The sequence below is a fragment of the Molothrus aeneus genome, chromosome 8, assembly GCF_037042795.1.
Source record: "Molothrus aeneus isolate 106 chromosome 8, BPBGC_Maene_1.0, whole genome shotgun sequence".
In the NCBI taxonomy this organism is placed as follows: Eukaryota; Metazoa; Chordata; class Aves; order Passeriformes; family Icteridae; genus Molothrus; species Molothrus aeneus.
Window position 1 is genome coordinate 21364058 of NC_089653.1, and position 27693 is coordinate 21391750.

Here is a 27693-nt window from a genome sequence, read left to right on the forward strand (position 1 = left end):
TATCTGGTTAATCAACAGCTTTGAGCATCTGTGATTCAATACCCAGATTTCTGACACATTACTGGAATAGCTGACAGCACTAATACAGTCATTTTGTATGAGGACAATATTATAAGTGAATAGCCATTTTGCTAGCAGGTTTTCAGATATTTACTGAGAGCAGAGGAGTCACAAAGCTTGGCTTTCACATCCAACTTGGAAAGACTCATGCATATAATTGTTTCACCTTCCTCCTCCTCTCCCCCAACAACCGATTTGGTCCCAGTTTGTTTCCAGCCTCCAATTCTGTCTTTTAAAGTTTGTTCCTTTCCTTTCCAGTCCCCAAGTCATGTTGCAGCTCCCTACTCACACCAACCTCTCTCCTGCTGATCAGCTTGCTCCATTCAACTTGATCCAGTGCTAGAAGCTCAGTCTCTGCTTGATTTCTTCCAGCCCAGCATTTGTCCCCCTCACAGAAACCAGTCAGTTCTCTCTTCTATTCCATCATGGTGCCTCTGAAGGGGAGGCAGACTGAAGCATTTGGCAGAGAAGATAACAACCAAGGCCCCCTGTTTTCAATCCTAATCCTAGTTGAGGGCAGCTGAAGTGAATCATTTATAGGGCTGGTCCTTTAGAGCCTGCAGGGCTTGCAGCAGCGGCACAAGATCAGTGAGTGTGGTCCCAGTTGGGGCATACACAAACTAAGAAGGGAGACATTTCACAGTAATATATTGTGATATTTTTAGTGGCTAAATTATCTGTACTAAACCACTTACTTTATAAAAACAACAAGAGATGCTCTCTTCTTATAATAGCCATAGTGCTCAAAGTTTTCAAATAATGGGCCTTGAAGACAGAACTATTACAAAATCACTGAAAGGTGTTATTGTGGACAGACCTCCTTTCATCAAGCCTCTTTGTTAAAAACATTGCAGCTGCTTTGGCTGAACTCTGTAAAATCATCCATCTGAGGGCAGTAATTGCTGAGGGCATAAATCAAGCTAAAAGCTTAACTTTCAGCTATGTTCTAATTAGTGGAGAACAAGGTCTTGCAATGGAAAGAATCAGGGAATAAGTGACTGTAACTGCTTCCAGCTCACTAACAAATGAGCTAACAAAAGTAGTGTGAGAATATGAATAATGTGTTTTATTGCTTTCTCTTCTCCCAGAAATTCCCATTAGTCCCAAAATAAACTCTTCCTGCTGCATTCCTCAGGTGTTATTGAGTACCTGGGAAACAAATCTAGGAACGAATGAAAACACTGACTGTGCTGGAGAATCTTGCCTGGCTGGCAGTGTGCTGCAGGTTAAGGCAAACAGCTGGAGCAGAGTGATGGGCTGATGGGAACAGTCACTCATTCTGTTGTTCAGACTGCAAGGCACTACACAATTCTAACAGATCAAAATGTAAAGAGACAGCAGTACCTATGGGGTATGCAGACACCATGTTTATAAAGAACCCCTTACCTCGGAGGCATGGCCAGCTGCACAGCTTCAAGGCAGGATATTTGTTGAGGTTGAATTGCTTTAGAATTTGCAAATTTCAGCCCTCCCTGCAGAGAGGTGAGCCCTCTTATACTGACCTGAATTCACTGATACTTGCTTGTTTGGCTCCCTAAAATCTCAGGTAATAGACTGGTTAGGTAAGGGAATAGGGATTCACTTGCACCTTCACAGACCCCCTAAAAGGGACCAAAAATCCATAGCTTATAGTTAAGGTAATTTGTAGAGTAAGTTTTCTTCTTAGCTATTCAATTGCTAATTAGAAAATAATTAACTGGGCACAGCAAAAAAACCCCAACCAGCCAACCCAAAAGCTCGTTTCCTTGTGGAGTTAACTAAGCAAGTAAAAGCTGCCTAGAGCACCAAGATACTACTGAAATTGCTCAACTGAAGTCAGCCAGGCAGCCTTTAAACTCAGCCAATGAATTCTGATTGATCCAGCTGTGTTCTACAGCTTCTTTCTGAATTGGAAGATGCTGCTACAGGAACTTGAATTTATGTTCTGGCAAGGAAGCTGCTGAGCTGCCAATGTCTTCATCAGCCTGACCTTTCTTTTCATAGGCAGCAAAAACTCATTGGGAGTACAGGTGGTCTCCTTTTTCTTGTTTCCATGCAAAGAAAATCCTATGATAAAAAGGTTACTAGCCTGATTGGGATGACAACTTTCTTTTTCTCAAATAGTGAAATGTCAGATAATCTCTTCATTGTGAAAAGGCATATAATTTACAGTGGAAGCTACCTCTGAATTTGTGGAGTTGAAATCGGCTTTGTAAGCCTTAACAGTGTCTGCACAAGAGCAATTTCAGATCTTCAGACATGATCTAGTTCCATGTCTTCACACATAACCAACCTGAAACATCTTTGTGACAGAGCATCCAGAGAGGTTTTCTCCAGCTTGGGCTTCTCTGTTTGTTAACTAGGTTGTGCTGTTTCACTCATTTCAGCTAATCAAGAATTTTTGGTCAGCTGCCTAATTTTGCCTAGGTTTGTTTGGATTTGGTAGCTATCTGTAGGCAGTAGACTTACTAGGCAGGTGCTTTAGAGAGATAGAGGGAGGAGGACTTAAAACTGCTTAAATCCACTTCTATTCCATTTTTCTGCCTTCATTGTTTAGTGTTCAAGTGGGGGCTGCCCAATGGCCTGTGTGGTCCATCAAAGGTGGCCTTGACTTTGTGTTAAGCTCACACTTTGCTTTGGTTCAGACAGGATGAATGCCTTACAGCCCCATGAAGCCCCTGTGGGGTGCTAACACCTGGATAGGGTGCTCACAGGGGAGCTGGCAGGCAGCTGTGTGGTGGAGGAGAGCAGCTGTTCATGGCCACTGCCGGCGACTGCTCAGTCCCATCAGCACAGACACAATCAGCGGATTCCTGGGAACAACACATATGACCAGACATAATGTGAAAAAATGTATGCTTTATTTTGACACCCAAATTCATTATATGAGGCTGGGTAGGAAGTTTTCTCATAAACAGCCTATGTGACTTCAAATTCGGTCATGAAAACTGGAATTTCTATATGCAGAGAACAACACCACAGCAAGAGCATATTTTTATTCTGGTAGCAGCTATTCAGATTTCTGTTGATTGCATCATTCTCTGAAGGTTATCTTTTTTTTGGAAGAAATTCCTCTTGATTAATCTCAGACAGAAAGTGAACAGTAAAATCTGTTCAACCATTTTATTATCATCAATGAATCACCAAAACTAAAACTGATTTTTAAATGTGTTACGTGTGTCCGTGAGGAATTTACTAGGACAATATATCTCATACTCTGGTTATTTCACCGACTTTATTTTTATAGGGAAGAAAATCAGGTAAAGTAGTAATGGTTCACTGACTGTAATTGACCAAAACCCCACAATAAATCAAAACCAGACTTCCAAAGCATTGAAATTATGTCATTTATCTTAAGGAAAAAAAAAAGTCAAAAGCATAAAAAGCATTTGGTCAAATTTGATGTTACAAAACATTTTTATATTTATTTAATATCATGTCTCCTGCTCTGTAGATATATTGTATATTTTCTGAAAAAATAATATGCAAACAGATTATTGCATAACACATCTCTTCCAAATTAACCCAGAAATATTCACTAAATTAATTTTTAACACAATAAGAAAAGTGTTTTAATATTTTACTTTTGAATTCCAGAGATATTCTGTGGAAAGCAGCACCTATTTACTTTTTTGTACGCCATTATGAGGATGGAATTGGCCTCTCAGACAAAATAACAGAGGTGATTATAACACAAGCTGAATAAAGGAGCTTACTGAGTGGATTCTTGCAGAGTGAGTATTTCATCTTGGCTCTGTGTGTGTGTGTGATATTTTGCATAATGGTCTACAGACTTCCTACAATTTTACTGTTACAGAATATACATATACAGAGTGCTGAGACACAGAGAAGTGGATTTCACATTATGTCTATGCTTATTTAGGGTCACTGTCTATGTGGAATGAGTAAAAGTAATATTAAAAGAAAACAATTATGAAACAGAAAATATTTCAGTATGCAAACAAAGAAAAATACTGTATTTTAGTTTAGAGACAGTTCAAGCATATACAGCATATACATAATAAAGCTCAGTGTTTTGTCTTTTTTTTTGTATTAGCTAAAGAAGCAGACGTGAAATCATTGAATATTGGCTTAAAACTTGACAACCACCTAGTGCATTCTTCTTGCTCACCTTTTAAAAATACACAATCTGAGATGGATACATTGCACTGCTGGAGTTTACAATATATATTTCAAATTTACAAAAATACAGAAAAACAAGATTTCTTGCACTCAGATACTGAGCATTAACCCTTTGAGTACTAATTCCCACCTGCAACACTGCAGAACACATTCATCTGACTTACATGTTTTTATAACATTCTAACAATTATAATTGTCATTTATGTACACTATTAGGAAATTTATTCCTACATATTAAAAAAAAAAAGAAGGTAGAGTCTAATAAATTGCTTATAACAGAAAAATATGGAGCTTAAATATAGTGAAGATTTCTGCCACATATACACAGAGAATCACTGACTGATGGTCTCTCAATGGAATTTTCTATTTCCTCTCTGAAGCAATTACATAAGTCTGTGTGAAGACATCACAGCAAACTTTCTTGTGTGGCTGTACAGAATTGTGCTTTTTCTCTCATTTCTGGATCCAGTGTTCACTTTCCACTGTAGACATTTTTCTCACAGCTCTATGCTCCCATTCACTTTCTGAAATCTATTACTATTCTGCACCCTTCCTATTTGTAAAAAGCAGTTTTATTACATATAGGGATCATTCTGATGCAGTTCTGTACTGTGAGTTGATGCTTTGTGTCCAGATGTTCATGGAAATATGAAAAAAATCTTGCCAAGAGCCTTGTTAATAGAGAATGCTACTGACCCTGGAATGCCCTACAATTCAGCAGAAATCATGAACATAAAGAGCTTCTCTGAAGGTCAAATTTGCATTAAAGGATTAAGACAATCTGAAATTTGCTAGGGGAGGAAATGGGTTTTCAGAAAGCAAGTGGTAAAATTAATAGATGGATTCCAAGAAGGTGTTTTTAGAAAATTACTGAACTTCATTTTTCTTGACGACTCTGGACTACACTGATCATGTAACTAAATAGACAGTATCATATATACAGTATCTCTGAACTAGAATAAGCTACTTTAAGAAAATAACTGTAGTCCTCAAAGAGTTAATGATAAAACTGCTCTACCTTAACAGATGTGGAAAGGTTACCGTGGAACAGCTTACAGGTTGTTTAAAAGGCATACTTTACAAAGAAGTGTAAAATCTGTTGAGACAATTGCTATTACACTGCACAGTGCCACATACAATGAGTAGTGCATGCTCTGTAAAGACATTAGAGTGGACCCTTATCAAAGCTATCATATAACCTTATACAAAGGATTGTGCCACTTAAACTAGTGCAGAGTGATTTTTTTTTCCTGTAGATTTATAATGCTCTAGATTAATATCAATAGGGTTTGTCACAGCCTTGTACCACACTTTTTTTGTTCTTTTTTTTAAACACATGTAACACTATAAAACAGCAAATGGTATATCCTGACATATGTCATGCAAAATACAACCAATACAGCACCAAAGATGTAACAGAGACATTACCTAGCACTTCTCTCCAACAAGAAAAAAGACAGAACAGAGACTGTACATTACATGACTTTACAGGCCATATGCTACAGAAGGTTTTTAGAGGCAGTATCACTTTTGTATATCTAAAAAGCTGCAATTTTATAAAATCCTGTTTATCATTTCTACCATAGCCACTTCTGATTAAAATTCATGGCACAGTAATAATATTTTTCTACAAAAATAAATAAGTAAAAGTTTAGGATGCTGATATGTTTATAAAAAGTGTCTGAAGTTACTACAGAAAGAAAGTGAAAACAATGAATGAAAATGATGTTTCTAAAGAAATGCCATTCTGTAAAACAAAAGGATATTGCCTCTCTTATTCAATTTTCTAGACTTCATTTTCTCATTACTTTCAGAATAATTTTATAACTTTCTTTTAAAAATAATTTCACTTTAAAACTGTCACTATCCCTCTTTCTTTAACACTTACAAAGAAAATAAAAAGCTGTACAATTTACTGATGAGCTACGCAAACATATGACCATATTTATTTTGGAAAAAAACCAAAGATAACGATGGTTTAGGGCAAAAACCACATTATGATGGCCCGTGAACTACACAGTAGTTTCATTTTTCCAAGGGCCAGTTTTGATATTTCCCGTACTATCTGAGCTGTATATCATGGCTTCATGCATGTTTCCCTTGAGAATCCCGTTGTGATTTGTTGTGTTAAATGGCAATGACTGTGTCCGTGGGTGCATTTCAAAGTGAGCTGGGTGGTGCACAGTGTCACTGTCTGGCATTTTACCACAGCTGTATATGACAGTACTTGCGTCGCTGCTCTCAGGCTGGTTGACAGTGGGGTACGGGTCACTCTTGGAGCAGCAGGCCCGCCTGTGGCCCACCTGGCTCTCGTGTGTGCTGTGGGGACTGTCTGTGTGGGAGCTGTGGATGCTGCCGTCGATGCTCGAGGGGATGTGGTAGGCATACTCCCTTTCCCCTGCAGACCTGTGCCGACTGAAGTAACGTGGCTTAGTTCTGCTTTTCAGACACCTGTGAATGTGCATGTTGGGTCTGAAGGTTCCCTCATTGTGGACGTGAATGTGAGCGTCATCGTCAAGCAGCTGATCACAGTGCATTTTTGCACAGCACGGTGTCACGGGCGACAGGCAGTTAACGTGGTTCTGCACGGCTTGCAGGTTGGTGAGTTTGCAGTGGCTGGCTGCTGGGTGATTGAACACAGCTGACTTGTTGGGACATGGAGACTCCTGCAGACAAGGTGCATGAACTTGGGTGTCGCCGTTGACGTTGACCTTTGGGCGCACATTGACTTGCACAGAGTAGGTGTTTCTTTTGGATGGGCAACAGGACCACCAGCAATGCCACACATCGTCTCGCTTTGCACAGTGATGGATCAGGATGAAAAGCCCCAAGGTCACACAGAAAGCTCCATAAAGACAGCTAAATATCATATCCAAGAAATGGCCTTGAGACACTGCAAGTGCTCCAAAGGTCCAAGTGGCAGTAAACAGGAACAAAGTGAATGCTGCAGCTCGAAGCTGAGCCTTAAATGAATGCTCATTTTCCAATAAGGAAGAAGAAATCATGGGGCAGGTTGCCTGGGGAACGGACACAGAGTCTGTAATGTGACCATGGCCCATGTCAGTGCTTGGCATTCTCTGCGGATCCTCTGTCTTTTCCTTCAGCTCATACTTGCGTTCGGGATGGCGCTTCAGCTGCACGTACGTGCAGAGAAAGTAAACACAGGTCACCAGCACAATGAATGCCACTGGCCCGTAAAAAGCACCGAGGCTGGGCTCCCAGGCCATCCAGCAGCTGAAAACAACAACAAGAGAGAGTCAAGAACATTTCAGAGCCCACATTAGATGTGATGGACAACTGACTGTTGTCTGACACAAAAGTATCTCAGAAGTTCAGCTTGTGGAGAGAGGGAGCCTATCTTTAATATTAATTAAACTGAGGCATCACTTTCTAATTTTTTAATAGAATAGAATATATGCTATAATTTACAGATTATTAAAACTGAAAATTTTCAAGAAATGTAGGTCAGTTTAGACTCCAGAATTGCAGTGAAGTGTAAGACCATTTATGTCAACCCTTTTTTCTACTATTAAAAATGTCAGCACTAATACTTTGATTAAAAAGCAAATGAGGCATAGTTTATGCACTCCATGTGAGCAATAGAAATGTACAGATTTCAGTGGTTTGTATCAATGAACATTGCTACAAATTCTTAAGCCTGAAGATTGCTCTTACAGAATTTTCTTCTTGTGAGAGAACAGCCTGAGTACCAAAAAGGATAAAAGGCTTCTTCCAGTTGAACTGTAACCACTTTCTGCAGTGAGCAGACCTCAAAGATATATGCCATTTCTGAATTCTGCACTGTTTCTAGAGTTCCTGGGAGTCCATCCATGTCAATTTGAATGTTCTCAGAAAAATTAGGGAAACTGATGATCTCTTTGTGATATGTTAGTAGCATAATATCATTGTAGCATAATCATGGTTTACTAGCCTTTAAGTAATATAACCATAACTGTTTTAGAGCAGCTTAAAGTAGCTCACAGGCCAGCATGAGTCTGAGAGGACTGTCTTAAGTATGAATGATCTGATCAAACAAACATGGGAGAAGAAAACACTAATGAAATCCTAGATGGAAACTGGCAGAACATGGGTTAGAGGGAGAAGGAATATTTGCCTCATTTTGACTCTTCCCTATGATCTGTTTTTAGCCATGGTTACAGACAGAGATCTGAGCTGGCAGTATAGCCTAGTACAGCTGCTACTAGGTTCTTATATCCTAAATATTGCATGGATTTCTGGAAAGAGGAATTACTTTATCTCTTGGACTTGGGCACGAAGTAATGGGCTTAAACTGCAGCAAGAAAGATCTAAATTAGATTTTTTTTTTAAGTTTCTTAGCTGTTAGGACAATTAGGATAATACGCTGTTGGAATGAAATGTGGTCTATCCATTACGGGAGCATTTAAAGTACCTCAGATAAATAACTGTCAGGAATGGTTTGGATATAGCTAATTTCCCACTGGGTCAGAAAGACAGACCAGGTGATCTGTCATGATGATTCCAGCTCTCAAAGTGACACTGTGTGACACTTCATATTCATTTAGGCATGTGGGATTAGTTGCAGTTCCTCCAGTTCCAGTGAGAAAACTTCTGATATCAGATTCTTGTCAAGCCAGGAATTATCTACAAGTTACTATAAAAAGGGCAGAATGACTTTTTTCTCCCAGGTTGGGAACTTTTCAGCTAAATAGAGACAGTCCCACTGGACTTTACAGCAAAGTAAAGTCCTGCAGAATAATGACTTTGAATTTTTTAAATCTGAATCTTAAACAGAAACATACATACATGTATTAATGAACTTAGAAACACTCCAAAGAGTACACAATTTACTGTTAGACAGGCACAAGAAAAGATCCCCTGAAAAATATTTTGAAAACATAGGTAAATAACCACCTACATTTAATTGGGTAAGTAGAGAACACAAAGCTAGGTGAATACTTGAAATACATTTGAACCCTGTGTATTTGATGCAAAGTGGAGAGCAGAATGCTCCCAAGTGGAACAGTCTCATAGGCTGCTGTTATTTCAAGTAGAATCTCATTGTGGATCACTTACAAAATCTATTTGGTAAAAAGAAGTTCAAGTTTGTGCATCTACATTTACTTTACTAATACCATAAAAAATGAATAAGGCATATAACTCACTATGCTGCCACTGAATTAGAAACTTTTTACTCAATCTTATAACCATTCCTCATCTGTCCCTTGTTTTCTATGCACACTGTGGCACCAGGTATTGATTTGCTACATTAATATGATTAAAGAAGTATAACCCCAGTAACTGCACCAAAATGAAAAATGTGTCATATTTATGAACATAAATAATAGAGCTTTATAATACACTGTAGATTATAAACTGGCTGTTTAATTGGATAAATTTGAATAAATATATAAATATGTGTTGGGCCCTAGGCAGAGCATACAGTTAGCCATGGTATGCACTGATTTCTTATTGGAATTTAAATTTCAATTACCTATAAAAATGTCTTTAAGGAGCCAGATGCTCACTTACAACCCATTCTCCTTGGTTGCCACTTCTCATGCCCAGAACATAACCAGTTTCAAATGTGTTACAATAGATGCTCAAAGCAGTAACTAAGAGTGATGTCCTCTGGAGTATTAGTGCTGCCAGAGTACTAAAATATCCATTAGTGTGCCAGTCACTGCCATGCTGATCTGTTATACACACTGTATTTAACTTTGCAGTCAAATTCACTTTCTGTTATGCTTTTATGGAAAGACTAAATGTACTTATGGATACCTCATGCTTCATGCCAAGAATTAGGAATTAATATCAATGTGATGCCTGGTGAGCTTGTGGAGGTCTGCTGAACACCTCCCTACATACAAGGACATTAAGGGATTATGACAGGATTGCCAGACATTGTGACTGGAACATTTCCAAGTGGTGAAAATCCAAAATATTTGGGTTTTAATGGAGGGATGGGAGTGGAGGAAGTGGGGAAGGGATTTTTACTTGTCCTTTTCTTACATCATTATTTTTAAATTGCTTTGAGTTGCCAGAAGGATATCAAATCAAGGTAGATAATGAAATTAAAATATTTAAATAAATAATAGCTGCATTAGATATGATATTCATTAGGTATTTTTAATATCTTTCACTTATTCAGGTGTAAATGAAGAATAATTCTGTAAATGAAAGGTGATTGTATTACCAGTAATGGAGTCAAATTGCTGGAGGTGAAGCAGCAAGCTCCAGATTAAGATGTTACTCTTTCACAGCTAATATTTAATAAAATTTTGTCACAGATATAATCCCAAATTGCATGCCTGTACCCTTTATGAAGTCAGGTACATTTATTTGGATTAGAAACAGAACTTGTTTTCCTTAAAGGTGTTATGATAGTGGTTTATACTTACTATGGTGCATTGCCTTCAATCCCATAATTATTGATATTGGTTGCTGCTGTAATCCCACATATAATGAACGGAACTCCACCACTAATCAGGTAAAATCTGTGGAGAGATAATAACTGATATTTTAATTTGCCTGACTTGTAGTTGAAAATACTTTTTAAATAATTGTACCTTCCTGAAGTATTTTGGGAATAAAATATTGCTGAAATATTAAAAAAGTCCCTAAAACCAGAAAAACAAAGAATGAAGTACTGTCACAATAAGAACTGTACTCTATGTAACAAAGAGCAGAAATTTTAATATTTATATGGAGTCACTTTTCTCACTGAATTTGCCATCCTTCATGCCTATGTTTAAATTCAGCAAAATGAACCATCATCACATTTTCCATTTATATAACCAAAACACAGAATTGTGCCTGGAGCACAGCACTCCCAGTGCTGTGGTCTCTGAGGTGGAGAGCCCCAGCCCCCATTCCCGCAGCTGGAAGTGACCATGCTCTGCAGCAAAGGGAAGATGTTCCACTGCACCCAGGAGCTCAGCTGGTTCCTGAAATCCCGACTCATCTCCTGCCTTCACCAGTGCTCCTCCTCTGTCAGCAGGCAAAATGAGCTTCTTTTCAAGCCACTTCTTTGGTGAGGAAACTGTGTGCAGGGATACAGACACTTCCCACTCACTGCTGCTGTGTCCCTCAGGTCTAAGAGGAATCTGATAACCTGTGGGGCACATTCTGATCACAATCTAGCCATTAGTTTTATTTAAGGTACTACAAATATTAGGAAATTTCACAGTCATTGCAAGGTAGGATTTTTACAGAAACAGAGCAATAGTAAGATTAAATAAATCAGCATTTAATGCAAGCCCAGAATTAGTGTTAGAATTTCTTAACCTCTTTTCCCACCTTCTTCTAAAGCAGAATTATGGGTCAGGCATCAGAAAATTTTATGTTAGTATTTACAGTCAATCTTTGTCCTAATGGTTTAAACTGTAAACAGACCACAGAAAATCATATTTTGCAGTCATCAGGAAGCCCTTCAGATTTTTTAAATTCAAAGTCACTGAGTAGGAGTCACTTGGCTTATTCTGAAGAGCTCAACAAATTCCAATGAACAAGCTGTCTTCCTACAAAATTCATTCATCCACTACAGTTTAATGATTGTAAATATCTTTTGACTTGAGCATGTTGAATAAGCTAGCTTAATAGCTTGTTATTATTTTTAACAAAGACATTTTCAATGGCATTTTTGAAATTCAGGAAATTACTAGGGTACAGCAATGAGGCATGGAAAAGCTAATCCCAATTTATCTAAGAAATAGTAAGGAGTAGAAAAAATAGGAATACAGAAAGAAGTACAGGAAACTGCACTTTGAACTCATTTGAAGTGATTACACCATAGAATTTACCTAAAATGAAACCTATAATTTCATTTTTTTGCAGTTCCACCACTTTTTACAGATTGGATACATACATATAAATCAATTCTTATCTAAAGTTTCAGACAAGCCAGTATTTGGGTGTTAGATAATCTGCTTCACAGCTCACACTTTCAGCAGGCTCCTGAACACAACAGTAGCAACAGATGTTCTGGAAGCCCTTTAGCTACACAGTGCTGCAGAAATGTGGCAAAATCTGGCCAAATTCCTGTTGTGGCTCAGAGCTAAGAGCAAGAAAATACATTCTAGAAACAACATAAAGTGAAGTCAAATGTTTCAGTGTACCTGAGGTGCACTGTACTGATATCCAGCACATCACATTGCAAACACATCGCCCCCCTGTCTCACTGGGAGGGGAAAAAAAAAGCAGCAAATAGAAATGACAGTGTATACAAAAGATTTTTCATTGGTGGGTTCAAGATTCTTGAAGGGTGAAGTGAAATAAAAGCTGTCGAATAGAAGAAAAGTCAGCAAGAGAGGAATAGGATTAAAATAGACCAAATAGAAAAGATAATCAAAGATACAGAAGTTAAATTAATTGTAAGAGCAGAAGTGCTCTTGTCCATTTGTGTGAGCTCGTGGATACCTTAAACAGTGAATAAAAAAGAAAAGACCATATTGCAAAGTCACCAAAGAAAAGACATTGATCAAAAGTTTCATATACATGTTAGTTGTGAGGAAGTACACTTGATATTTATAAATTTAGACCAGACTTTTCAAACATTACTTTTTATGCCATCATGAGATCAATTTATCAATTTATCAATTGATAAATGTTATCAATTTCTTCTTCATGCAGATGGGATAAAGCAAATAATTCTAAAGAAAAAGTGCAGTAGAATTGATGGGGCATAAATAAAAAAGTGACAAAAATATAGATAAGAGATAGCTATTTTTCATACTTCTAGAAAACCTTTTATCTAAAAGAATCAAAGGGTTTTTAACATTATTTAATTTAGCCTTACAGCCCCCTGTGAGGTCAATAAATAGTATTGTTCCTGTTGTACAGAGAGGAAACAAGGAGAGATTAGGTGTTCAAGGTCATGCAGGAAATGAGAGTCCTTAATTCCCATCCTATGTTTACACTCAAGGCACGTCTCTGTTACTGTACATGAAGGGACTGGGCAAGCCAGGGCATCTAGGATTTTGTCTCCAAGCCCAAGAAACCCAGCTGCCCCTGTCTCAGTTCAGGCAGGAGCAAGATGGATATAATGTCATCTGAATGATCCCCTGCCCAGGGTGCTGCTGTCCCAGTACTCACTAAGCCAATGCCTGACTTGTGCAGGACCTGTGTGTGCTCTTCCCTGTGCAGCCTTAATACCAATCTTCACTGATATTTGGAATAGCACCACCTGGGCTTGTCCACAGAACAGGTTTTCCAGCCCAGTTAAAGCAGTCCAAGTGTAAGGGTTGTAACTGGAAAGATGCTGGTTCTGCTTCTTAGGCTGCTGCAGCCAACTTTTGATGTCTTTCAGCCATACAACAGGAAAATTGAAGGGCTATGCTCCTGTCCAGTAATGCTTGCTCACAGAATAAAGGAGTAATAAAGCTCTACCAGAAGTGTGAATCTTGTAGACTGAGCAAATACATGCTTTTCAACCATCCTTCCCCCCACCCCAAGAATATTTTCCTATTAAAAAAAATATATATATCTTTTCCCTATAATGTTTGCCTACCTTTCATTTCCTATTTCCTCTTATAACTATCTTAGAATTTTAAAGCTTTAAAGGTCAATGTCCTTTGGTTCAGTCAACAGCTTTAGTCTTCCAATTGCCTTTTCTACTTCTGAATTGATTTTCTAATTTTTCTCATTACGCCAGTGGGGTGTCTCATCTTCAAAAGAGAACATGCAGTAACCCAGAGCCAATTTCATCTGCTTGTGTTACTCTTCTACCATTCAAGAACACAAACAAGTGAGACTCAGGCTGCCAGTACCTGAACCCTGTATGCAGCAGTAAGAAGAGCAATGTGACTGTTATGGTGAAGGCAGACAACACAGACTGGCTGTAGTCATGATAACCATGCATGCAAATCTTTAAAGACTAGGAAAACCCAGGGAGAAAATAAAAATTCTTTTTCCAGCTATAATTTTATCTTGACAAGCAGTTAACTTATATAATATTTTCAAATTGTTTTACAGGGAAAGCTATAAACTATCAGTGGGATGATTTGGGGCTTTGAAGCAACTGCCAAGCCCTTGCTTCGATAGCCCTTGGGAAGAGGTTTTCAAATTTGTACACTGTTGTTGCTGGCCACCCAGGGATGTCCTGATGATTCCTAGCAGGCTTTTACATCAAGATACATTTATTTACTGAAGCTCATTCCATCACATCTTCACTAACACTGTTATCCAAGCTAATTAGATTAAAACCAGCCTGGAAGGGCCCAGCAGGATGCACTCTCACCTCTCAGCTGCAGCGCAGCAGCACCTAGGGCCTGAGCACTGGGCTGTGCAGACACAGATGAGCAATGGTGGGCAGTGATCTGCAGGAATCACTTTCCTTGAACATTACAGGGAACCCCCAAGTTTCTGCTGCAGAGACTGCCTGAGACCAGCAAGCACAATATTTCTTATTACATGCACTGACAAGAACACAACCCCCCCAACAGAGCAGCAGACACTGCTGGAGGAGATGCCCCTCTGTTGACATCCTGCCTTACTGTTCTCCAGCTTCCCTTTGGCAAGAACTCCTCTTGTAAGGAGAACTCTACCACAAAATACTGGGAGCTACACAGCCAGTCTGATAGAAACAGGATAATGTCAGCAGGAGTGACTGCAATGGCCTGCAGGCAGCATCCATTCTGATAACTTAACATACAGTATATTCTGCTAAGTTTATTTTCATAAATGTTACACAGTAAGTCAGCAAGTAAAAGGAGATTTCTACCCAGTGGTAAATTTCTTGCTTGAGTGTCTGGCTATTCTCTAGCCCCAATTTCTTCCAGACTGAAAACCTTGACTCTGAAATTTTCCAAAAAGAAAATTTCAGAGTCAAGGTTCTGAGTCTGGAAAAAATTGCCTTTATGGGTGTAATGCAAGACTGACTATAAGGGTTTTTTTCTGCAGAGGTTGGCAAAATGGCAATGTATCAGGAAGTCATTTAAAAGGCTTCAAATAGTCCTTATTGCAGATACTACTTGATTAAGATGTACATATATTTAACTTTATTCCTCTCTGCATGCACAAATCTAGAAAGGTACATGTTAGATATATATAAAGAAACCACTGAAGCATTAATTTCTTTTCTGCCTGTTGTACCAATTAAAAAAAATTATCAGTTTAGCTCTACTTACGTTTAGGGCACAGGTCAAACAGGAAGACTAGCTACTTGCAAAATAAACATCAAAATAAAAGAACAGTCACAGCAAGAAGACTTTCCCTTTTCTTTTTCCTTGAGCTTGGATTTGGTTTTAACATCTTTGTGAAAATAATTCATAGAGAAAATGGTCATTAACTTCAGAGCTAAGCAGATGCCACTGTTCAAGTACCCAGGAGGCAGGCAGACAGATAAGTAGCTGATCTGTAGAAAGCTGAATTTATGAGCCTGATTTTCAAATTATTCTTCCTGAATCTTTCATGCATCACATCATTTTGTGGTCCTTTTTCCTGGGAATTTTGATAAAATAAAAATAAAACTTTTAGAAATTATGGGATTCAGAGAATATATTTTTTATATTCCCAGATAATCTTGACTTACAAACATATTTACAAATACTATGTTTGTTTTTCTCAATGACCTTTTTGAAGAGAAATAACCCATGTTTCCTGCAGTGCTTTTCTCCTATCTGCAAAGGAGATCTAAAGATGGAGAATACAGATTAAAAACAAAAAAAAAGAAAAAGAATCTACTAATAATGCTAAAATAAACTCTACTTTTGTAAGTCAAGCTTTAATGTAAACAAAAGCAGAAGTAAGGATTGTGTGAAAACCCTATTATCACCTTTTATGTGCCACTACTGTTATTTTCTTTAACTGCCCATTCACAGTCCACTTTTTTTTTCCCCATAAGACATTTCACTCAGCACAGAAGAAGCAAAGGTCACTGGACAGGTAGTTATTAATTCATTTTTTATATACCCCTTCTTTCTAGATCTTATTGCAACTTAAGAGCTTTGCAAACATTAATTAATTAATTGTCAAAATTTCCTTCTGAGAATATGTATAATCTTTTCCATTTAGAGGCAGACACTAACCCACAGAAAGATTAATTAATAAAAAATTGATTAAGAAAAGTCTCTGCAGATTTGTTTGCTCAGCTTAAGATGTCCAGGCCTCTATTAGACAAAACTAGCCTCTGTTTTTTTATTAAAATTGGCCATGAGAACGGAGTTTAAATACCTTTCTTCATCTGTCCTTAAAGAGTCACAGGAACATGGGCAATAAAGTGGGACAATGTTAGTCAGTGTCAGAAGATCTGAAACCTCATCTAACAAACAGCTTCAAACCTATTTGCTTCTTGTCACCATTGAGTCAGGAACAAGAAGGGTAGTGACACACTCCATCCACAATCAGAAGGCAAAACAGGTATTTTTATTACAGTCTCATGATATTTATAACCAACCTCATTCACCCAGAGCCTGACTGGTTCTCACTAACACCTGTGACCCAACCGGTTAATTAAGGAACCACTCTTCGGTAAAGACCTTAGGAGAAAAACAACTTGTTCAAAACACCAGCTGCAGATTGTTTACCACTTGTTTATCATTCTTTCTCTCTACCTCCCTAAAACTTCCCAGACCACTTCATGGGAAAGCTTATCTGGCTTTCTCTCTCTCTGACCAGGCTGTCATATCCACAGCTGCTCTGCTGCGAGCCCACTGCCCTGGGTATTCACTCTGTGTCTCTGCCCTTCCACCCAGGGCAGACCCTGGCTCAAGCCATTATGACTTATCCAGAATTTTGCAGATGAAAAGGAATTTACAGGCTGAGAGTACAGTTGCAGTTTGCTTTACCAGGACCACATGAGACAGTCTAAGCCAGCAGAGAGGACAGAAAAATAAAAATGCATGTAACAAAAAGATAAAAGACTAATTCGGGAACTCAAAAAAACGTTCAGAGAAAATTTAGAAGAGAAAGGAGATTCATTTACATAGAGATAACTGTATCGTCTCTCAGTAAACTAGACTAATTGAAGACCTATTGTATCTAAGAAACAAAGACACCTTGACTTTTTTCCCTGGTTTATTGGAGAATGCCTTGAGGGCTGCTGGAAATCAGACAGAGATGATTCTTACAGTTTATTCCATGCTGTAGTTTAGCTCTATTGACTTCTATTCCTGCTTATTTTAATTACTAAATTATTTAAGTCAGGGTAAGTAGGAATCCATCCTGAATGCACTTGTGAAGGGAAGAAGTAAGTAAAATATTAAGCATCATGTTGATGAGAAAGAAAATATATTTATTAGTATTTCTTAAAGATTCAGAATTTGAAAAAGTTCAAAGGTATGATGCTTATAGAGAGAACACTGTTTATGGTAATGCTCGGAGAGAAATCATGGGAGGAGAAATAATATTTATGCTTTGAGTATTTTTTATTTACATGATTATAATTATCCTAGAGAACAAAGCAGCCCTTTCAATTCTGTTTCCACAGTTAATTTCTAGCAGTAAAATGGGCTGATACCCTTGTTTGGAGGTATTCATTGCTACCTCATTTTTCCAGGTGTTTGACTACTCTGGCGTGGAGCTGTTAGCTGAAATCACTTTGCAGTTCCAGTCTACTGAATCGAACACAACTGCTTCAGCAAGCATTGCAGTACACCTCCAGAAAGTCAATTACCACCATGTCCCTCTGCCTTTCAAAGGGGAGGAAAGAACTATTGACTACCAACCCTCATCAAGACAAGAAATTTTGACGGCAGCGTATATGTGACAATGGCATTTTATATAATATGAAAGTGAAATGAAAAGTAAAGCCTAAAGATAATAAGTACTGTACTCCTATATTGTCACATATTTAATACTCAGATCACTTTATATTAGAATCAATGTCCTATGATTGTCAGTAGAACCACCTTGCATTTTAAACAGAAAATATGGATTTCTTTGGTTTTACTTGAGCTAGTATTTCATTGAGGCTGCCAAAGGAACCAAATAAAATTACTATCATGAGGACATATATTTTAATTTGGTTTGACTGTGAAAGTCACTGACAAGGACCTCTGGTCTATGTTCTCCTATGACTAAATTTTTAAACAATAATTTTAAAAAGGAATTTATGTCAATTCCGTATTTTATTATGGCAGTGACCAACATAACTTCCTGAATTCCCCTGTGTTTCATGCATTTTAAGTTTTTGACACTCAGTTGCCTTTTAGGCAATGTTTTTTTCTCAAGAAGAATGTTATTTCTTCTGCAGTAATTTTTAAAAAGTTTAAACAGACCATTCAAGTCCTTGTTTTGAAAGTCTGTAATTCTCAAATGACCTGAACCTACAGTATTTTTAACTTTCATAGAACAAGAAGCTTTGAGAGTTGATTCAGAGGTTATTTATTCACTACTTGATATATTTTTGGATTTTGCCATGAAGTATATTTGTTGTATTAAAAAAAAGATATTCTGAAGCATTAATTTTTATTATGAGCTATAATGACAAGTTAGAGCTAAATAATTTCAATTGCATAAGATTCACTGGTAACATAGGAGTAATACTCTCAGTTTTATTTTCTGTTAAACTCTTTCACTGTACACACAGAGAATCATTCAGAAAATATTAATGACCAAGCAATCAATGTCACAAAGATGGGGACTTTAATGGTAGACCCAGCAGCTTTGTTCTTAGATTTGCTCAGCTGAGCATTTAAGACAGATATGTGCAAACAGACAATGAAAAGAGAATACAGGAACTCACGAAAATAGCTCTAGAGAGACCATGCTAATTCTATTCTTCTAAATTCATGTATTCTTTTCCTTTTTCTCTGATGTAAGTCAATGATCTTATAGGAAGAGCAAGATCTTTGCCCAAAGTGCCAGGGGGAGTTAAAATTGTTTGGAAGAAAGTGAAAAATATGAGAAACACTTCAAAGATGTGCATTTCTAAAGAAACTACATTGTTAATTTGCACATTTTTGGCAGGCCTTATATCTTTTGATGCAAAATTAAGCCCCAGTTCCAGAGGGCAGGTGATAAAGAATCTTAGCTTTCTAAGCTGAACTTTTATGTGGGAAAAGCTCAAATCTGATTTTCTATAAATTTTACATTTGTCTTTGGTGTTTGAAACATTGCAAGGTCCCTTTGAGATCTTTCCCACAGTTCTGCCATCTCTCTGTAACTTCAGCCCTCCCTTATGTCGAGGTATTTGTCTTTGTTATTCACCTGCCCAGCCACTCATGTGGAACCTAGAGAAGTTTAATGATCTCTATCGATCTCAGACCAACTACAGCCGAGTTATTAGACATGAAAAGTCTCAATGACAGACACATCCCTAAACAAACTGTTTCTTTAATGAGACCAAAATAAAAATAAGAATAATTTTCCCTTTTTCCATTACAGATGATAATATGTGAAATGTGAAAATGTGAGCTTTAATGGTTCAAAGATTAGCAAACAGGAATCCTAAATTCAGTCTTCAAAAATATCCTGCTTTTTTATGTTAATATCACAATTTTAAATTTAGTTTATTAATTCCTGAATGATGAATGTTAGTGTAACTACTTACAGAAAGAATATAGTAGTGAGAAAGCTAAAAAGCATATTTATCTCTTCAGCTGGCTCTGAAACATTTCAAGCATCTTTTACAGCCTGTTTGATTGATACAACCCATTAAAGTAATCAGTTTAGAAAATTTAATGTTGCCCCGGGAAATCTGCCATTTCTGCAAAAAAACCCCAAACTGTCCTTCTTCAATGAAAATGAAAATTACAGCTTCAGACATAATTGTATGTAAAACTGCTGAATGCATCAGCTGGTTTCTCTTACATAGCAGTGACTGCATTGTTACTGTTTGAATTGAGTCCTCTCAGAATAACTTTAAAATTACACATATTATGGCCACCGTGCAACATACATATTTTTAATATTTGATGTCATATTTGATAGGTTGATATGTCCTCATAAAGTGTTTTCCTATGAAGTGCACAGAACAGTGGTAAATTTCATCCCTCTAGATTTGTTCAGCATTTCCTATGCATATTCTTAAATAAAACCCATACACCATACTCAAGACATATTTAGACTATGTATAGAAAATATATGGAAGTATCTCTATATATTTTAAATATTAATATATATTTTTATATATTTACATATATTTTATAAATTCATTATATATATTATTAATATATAATATATATATATATTAAATATTAATACTTCAAAGTATTAAAGCATTCTTACTGTTTCTGAGAATTTTACTAATAAGGTAATAAATGCCTCATCTTCAAAGTATTGTTAATGATTAGGCACTACATCCCCAAATTTAAACATTTAGTGTTTCCAACTTCTGCATCTCTTTACAACTTACAATTGTGAAGTTTACAATTATGTGCTAATCACAATTTACTGCTACCTTCCATTTAGTTAGGTAATTCGGTTTATTTTCAACTGCATGTATCTAAAATCTAATCACACAGCTATAGCAAGATGTATCCTCAGGCAAAGTGAGAGGACAAACAGTCTTGTTTAAGACATGAAGAAACCACACACTAAATAAAAATAATATGATTTGGATTATTAAATCTTCCTGGTCTACAAGAAGTATTCAGTCACAAACCCAGAGGGGCATTTAAAATTGAAAAGCATTTACACAGAAGATCCATGGAAACCACAAAACCCTTTCTGTTGAATCTTTTCAGCTACCAAGCTTTCAGCTATCAAACCCCCATCTTTTGAGAAGAGATCAAACAGTTTCCCAAACGGAATTTTTTCAGACATGAAAAGCATACATGCAGGTTTCGAATTCCTCTAAAGACCTCTGTGGTAAAGGAAGGGACTCTGTGTTTTAATTTGGTTCCGATTTTAAAATATTTTGATTTTTTTAAATAGTTCTAGCATTTTTAGGGTTTGCCACAGGTCATGAGTTGAGGAGGGAGCATCTATTAAAGTTAAGAAAAAGTAGTAGACATGGTGTTCGTTCACACTGATGCTGCTTTCAATCATACAGAAAACCATCTGGAAACAGTCAGATAAAGCCAGGGCAAGGCACAGATGTTAAAATTCTAAAATATAACCTCAGTGCTTTGACATAGAGATCCTGAAGGCAAACATTTTTGCTTTATTTCCTTTACTGCACAAGGAAACATTGCAAATAAACTATTATGTACAAGGTCCCTGTATAAGTTAGACATATGCCTTTTTGGTTTGGGGTTGTTTTTCTTTCTACCCTTGTATTGTCTTTGTTCACAATTACTTCCTGTGGAAAAAAAATCTCAGTCCTTATACAGAGCAGCAGGACAGAATAGAATGCTTCCTTCAACAATTAAATTGCAGTCCACAAAGAATAGAGTCTGAAAATTTATGCACCAGAAATCTAAAATGTGAGGCTGCAAACTATAGGTCAGGTAAAAAATTCAAAATACAAAGATAAAACATTTCAATTTTTTTTACTCATAATTTTTTCTGCATCTCTCTTGCATAATCACTTCTCAATCTTAAGTTTATTTTCCTTTTCAGAATAAGAAGACATAGCAAAAAAGTTGTCCTCTTCCATGAATGAATGAAAATCCAATTTTACAGCTGGCAACATTTGGAACAGGCAACTATTTTACACGTAACCACTACTTACACCTTAATAAACTAATACAAAAAGAAAATAGTGGAAATCCAAAATCTATTAATTTGATTAATTGTGAATAACTTCTCTCCTTGACTTTTTTTAGTGGTATTCCGACATTTTTAAGCACATTTCATTACCTCCTATCTTTTTTCCCATCAGGAATCCTTAGTAATGACAGCTTTGCTTCCATGTATTTCAATTCGTAACATATTCCTGAATTTTGATGGGATTGGGTGATTTTTTTGTGATTTATTTCCGGCCTTAAATTTCATGTTTGTGGTCCATCCAATATGAATGCTAAAAGGATACAGAGCCAGAACAAGAGGAAGAAGTCCTTGCAGATTTTCAAAACTGACCTAGGTGAGAACCTGAGCTCACTTTTAAGTTGGATCTGCTTTGAAAGGAGAGTTAAACTTGATGACTTACAGATGTTTCTGCCAATCTTATTTTTTTATGACCCTATAATTAACTTATTATTCATTGTTATCTTTTCAGGCTTATGAGGGTCCATCAGAACCAGCTGTCAGTGCTGAGAGAAGGCTTCTTTCAACCACTGCTCTTCTGGTATATATTAATATGTAAATTGAAACATATGTGCTACTCAGAGTGGACTAATTCACAGGTGAGTGAGCATAGCTTGAAAACTCCTAAATTTTCAGATTTGTTCTGAATATTTTTCAATATAAATGTATTTCATATATTTTCAAACCTCAAATATACTTGCAATATAAATTTTCAAATAAATTCTGAGTTCTTAAGAAATAAGAATAAAGTCTGAGTTCTTTAGAACAGTGCAATGCAGTCAAAATATAACCAAGATAGGAGACAATGGAACTCGGAGGGAGACCCTGCTCCACATCCCACCAACAATGCTTACAGCTGTGGCTGTAGCCAGCCAAGAACAGCTGAAACCAAGGAGAAATTTATGCTGTGTATAAACCCCGTTATTGTTTTTAATAGGTTGTTCATTCATTACTTATCCAAGCGCATTATCTTCACTTCCTTTGATCAAGCTCCATGTGCCATGCAGACTTGCTCAATTTTTACTACACAACTGTATTATTCTTTTTCAGAAACTAATCTACCCTGTAAAGAACCTTAGTGAAGTTTCATCCCTAAAGTTTTCAAAAAGGAAAAGGCAACTGTTTTTGGTTTTTTGTGGAGAAAATATTACATTAGGATTTATGCAATGTTATCCATTTCTACAACTTCAAATTTTTCATCTTGACAGATATGCAGGTAGCCAAGAACTTAAAACTTTGCAAGAAGCTTTTATTAAATGTAACAAGCAGCAGGAAAGCATTAGAACATGCTGAAAATAACTTATTTTTTAGATGGTTTTAAGACTTTTGGCTTCTTTCTGGAACACTTTCTCTTTCACAGTCCATAGGATGTAATTCAATCTGCTGCTAATCTAGAGGCAGCAAAGAGTATTCTTTTTTAATTTTATATTAGAAAAAAAATTATAGATTAGCCTGCTGTTAACCCATAGAAAGTACTGTTCAATTAATGACTTGACTCCACAAAACCATGGAGATTTAGATTTATTGACAAAAATTCAGGTTGACATTTTGTCCTTAGTTCACCCTATTGAAAAGTAAGAAACAAAGGTACAATTGCATGAGTTCATGAATGTCAACCCTGATTTTTAACTTTAATGTTGAGGGGTTTTGCTGTTGTTGGTCTTTGTATTACTAAGGTGAGCTATGGAAAATCTTTTATGCATGATGATGGCATGAACATTTGCTTTTTCCTATTTTTTTAAAAGCTGACATACACAGAAATCTATTTCTGGTGATCCCTATCCCAGATTTTAACCTGAAGCAAAAAGAAAGACTTTCCATCATTTATAAAGAGGTCAAAAGTTAAGCTTTAAAAAAAATCATAGGGTTTTTTTGAGCACTCAACCGGAAGTGATCATGAAACTTTGAAAGAAAAGGAAAAGCTAATTGATAAATATTAAACAACAAAATCTAGAAACGATGTGTCATTTTTAGAAAGTTATGAACATAGAAAAAATAGATTTGAAATGGAATAAACAGACATCTTCGCAAAACTGTAAGAGCATCTCATTGCTCAGCTTTCTGGGTCAAAAGGCTGCCTAGCTTTGCTAGGTACAATAATTATTTGATTTAGCAATGCCAGAATCTCAGAAGGAAATGTTCTCTCTAGTTGGAAAACACTCTCTTAGAAGCATGAAGAGGGAATATGGGTAATTGGTTGCTTCTGCAACACCTCTAATGGATGACTGAGATATACAAGTAGACAAGTTTATCACCATTCTTATATGACAATAACACGAGTATAATAATCCACATTAAACAGCCAAAAATGCCTTACCTATAAATAATAGCCAGCATGGGTTAGCTAATTTGCAAGTAACAGAGGTTGTGATTTGCCTGCAATTCCTGCTCCTTATCTTTTGGATTCATGAGAAAGAGTTTTAGAGACATCAGTAATTCCAGATATAGAATTCCAGAGTGGAAATGAACTCTCCCTGTAGAGGTACCTTTTTTTTCTTCTGGCAATGTCTGCAAGTTCCTCCAATATGAAAAGGCAGAAAGATCGTGTGACTGACCACTCATGACTTTTTCTTGACATTGCTCAGAAATATTGAAAAGTAAACACAAATGGTCTTCTGTAATCATAGTTCACTTACCTCATAATTAATAGCTAAAACAATGCTAGGTATCTCTTATAGATAAATAAGTCAGGTATCTTGTGTGCTCAAGTTTTCCTTCACAGAAAACCTCGCCAATGTTCACTTTCTGATAAACTTAAAATCCTGAATGATTATCTGATTACTAAGTGTAATCCAATAAAAATGGCATTACCCCTTTGTCTGAATGAGTACTCAATCAATACAGGCATAAAGTTTAACCTGGACATTCTATTTTACTAAGGTAATTTCAATATATAATATCTAATATATTTTAATCTTTATCATTAAAATTACAGAATATTTACCAAAAAAAATTTTTAGGTAGCAATGAGCAGTATTTTCAACCTGTGAACCAAAATATTCTTGTGACTAAATATTCTTGTGACTGAAAATCCAGTGTGAGTGCATGTGTTTCAGAGCAGAAGGTGGCCTAATTTTTTTGTTACATTTCATATAGTAAGGTGGTACCTGAATAAAAATACCTGCAGGATCAGCAGCCAGTTTCTACAAGACTCATAACATTTCCAAACACTGAAGGCATATTTGGAACACATTAGTTTCAAAGTCTCTTCTGTCAGAATTTGCTTGCATAATGAAACACAGGACTTTCCTATGAGCCCAAGGAGACTAGAAATTCAGCAGCAAATAAGGGTTGAAAAATGGAAATATTGTTAGGAAAAATCCTTGGTTTACTAGTAACAGAATTGTTGGGCAGGAATGAACATCAGGAGATCATCTATTCCACTCAAAAGCTCTGAGTCAGGGTCACATTAAACATCTGTCATGACTGGCTTGGCCTTATCTAATCCATGTTAACAAATTGCTTGGGACAGAGTTCCCATAGCCTTCCAGGTAACCTGTTTTAATTGTCAACTATTTTCGTAAGTTGAAATATTTTCCTAATACTAACCTCTTTACCCCTTGCTGCAATTTAAGTTTATTATTTGTTGCATGATTTTCTCTTCAATGCCTTTTCATTTGGAATTTTCAATGAACACTAACTTGAGTCATCCACATTTCCAGTGATGGGTTTCAACTACTTAGGATGTACAATGTCAGGGAGATAGTGGAACTTTATGTATAATTTTCCATGGTGTCTCAACTCAAAACCAAGTGAATTAATCTAATGCAGCTTTTCCTCCCAAGACTTTTAAGCCCTCCTTCCAAACAGGCATAAACCAGAGATTATCACACATATTTGACAGGAAGTATGCATAGAATAAGCCAGGTCTGAAATGGAATTTGCAACAGTTATAAATAAATGTGCTCCAACATATTTAATGTAATATGCATATCTGTGGACTTCACTAATTTTGTGTGTCCAAGGAATATAATTTAATTTCCTTGAATTTTTCCATTCATTAATAAAGAAAAATATTGTGAAACATTAAAATTATGTATTTAAAATTACCACTGCTAATATATAGACATATGTGAATAAAAAGATATATATTTGTGTTTTATCGCTAGTTTATTTTAAGATAAGCCATATTTTAAGATAAACATTTTTTTTGTTCAGCATTTACTCTTGGAATTTGATAATATGTTTTAGCCAAAATTACTTTATGGAATAGTGGCAATATATTGGTTAAACCAAGACCTACTATGTCCTATACCACACTATATATATATATATAGTTCAAATGCACAGTGCTTGTACTGTACTGCAGTTATTATCAGACTATTTATTGCACAATCCTATATCACATTAGTTGGCTGCCTGCAGCGTTCTCATTTCTGTGACATTGCAGTTTATCAGTCTGCAGAACATGCTTCATAAATCTCCATGACTTGTTTTCTTGCAACATCAGGGTTTTCATTACAGTTAAGCTGGATGTATACAGATGCCTACTTAAGACAAGTGTCCTGTAACAAACTTCAAGTTCTATCTTTCTCACAGAAGAATTCTTGTAAGAAAGAATTTGTATCTAATGTGACTAATTTTTCTCACTAATTAATGAGTACAATCATCTACTATTAAAAGTCAGATATTCTTTTCTGTAATTGTGGTGAAGATAATTTCATGCAGATGGGAATGCTTAGTTCTTTGTCCATACAATTACAATAAGCACACTTGAAAAGATCTTAGGCATTTATCTTTACAGCATTCTTGCATAATCAAGTTTAATCTATATGACACCAGAGAATCATCTGAGAAAATATTTAGTTCTTTCAAATCTGATAAAGTTTCCTACAAAGCCCCCATTGGAGTCTGAATATATTATCTTCTAAAAATCCTTGAACTTGTAAAATTTCCAATCAGCATTTTACATTTTGCCTGGAGCAGCATATCAAAGCACGGAGCATTTTATCAAGCTTACCCACCCTCCAACTTACCCTCTACAATTATGTATATGAGTAGCTCAAGTGCTAAAAGCTACTGAGGCAAAGGACAGTGTGACAAGAATTCTGAATTTCCAGGAAATACCTAGATGTGACCTCAGGATAAAAGCAGCTGAAAATTCAATCTAGTAGTACACAGTTCTGCAGATCAGCATGTTGCAGTTCAAGCCTTTCAAAGCTGAAAATATCATAGAATTAATTTTAAGTCTTCAGGAAGCTCACAATTTTGAAAGCTTGCAATTGCTGTAACTACATAACTCATGTAGTTAAAATTTCTATCCCAAGCCCATAATTTCCTCATTAAATGTCCAGGTATCACTGAGGTGTGGTAATTGTCTTTTTTGGCTATGTTTGTCAATAGCCATAGCATAGATGAGAGTTTTAGTTGAATGGATCTAAGTGACTTGCTATGCTGTTTAATATCTTGCTTACAAGTAGCAAGGTGACATATGTTTCTTTTGCCATAATCATAACCCATTTCTTTTCCTCCATACTAAGTAGCTCAGACACTGTTCTTAAAGATAAAACTACTCCTTTTACCTCAATATCTCTCAAAGATTTGGTATTACTGTATTTCTCCTCTGAAAAGTGTCAATATCTTGTGCACCTTAGCTAATGAAGTTATGACAGCAACAAAACCCTTTTTCTATCCTGATTTTGACATGCTCTTGAAATCAGTTCACATCAAGGAGGATCCTATCCTCTGGGGATCATTCACTTTAAGTATTTGGTAGTGCATTCAAATTGACTTAAAGTATTTGGTAGTGCTTTCAGGTCAGTTTTGAAGAACAGTATTGCCAACTTCTCCATGAGAAGGAACTTTTGGAATTTTGAATCACAAGCCAGATGAAGTGGAACTACAAGCAAAGCAGGAGGCTCTGTTACCATCTTTGTGTGAGTGACTCCACAATTCCATCACTCACATTGAAGGTGGAGCAGAAAAGCTCTGATCACTTCTCCTGTTTGATTAAGAGTTGGCAGG

At 36.4% G+C, this 27693-nt stretch overlaps 1 protein-coding gene across 1 annotated transcript in view; it reads right to left on the reverse strand.

Annotated features, from left to right (window-relative positions):
• Positions 1-2878: 2878 nt before the first annotated feature.
• Positions 2879-27693, reverse strand: part of LOC136559317 (adhesion G protein-coupled receptor A3-like) — a 252001-nt gene continuing 227186 nt past the window's right edge. Inside the window, exons 18-19 of the mRNA XM_066554455.1 lie at positions 10563-10658; positions 2879-7416 (exon numbers count right to left, since the gene is read on the reverse strand). Of these exons, the coding sequence (XP_066410552.1) occupies positions 6195-7416; positions 10563-10658 (1318 nt within the window). The 3' untranslated portion in view covers positions 2879-6194. The remainder of the gene's footprint in view (positions 7417-10562; positions 10659-27693) is intronic.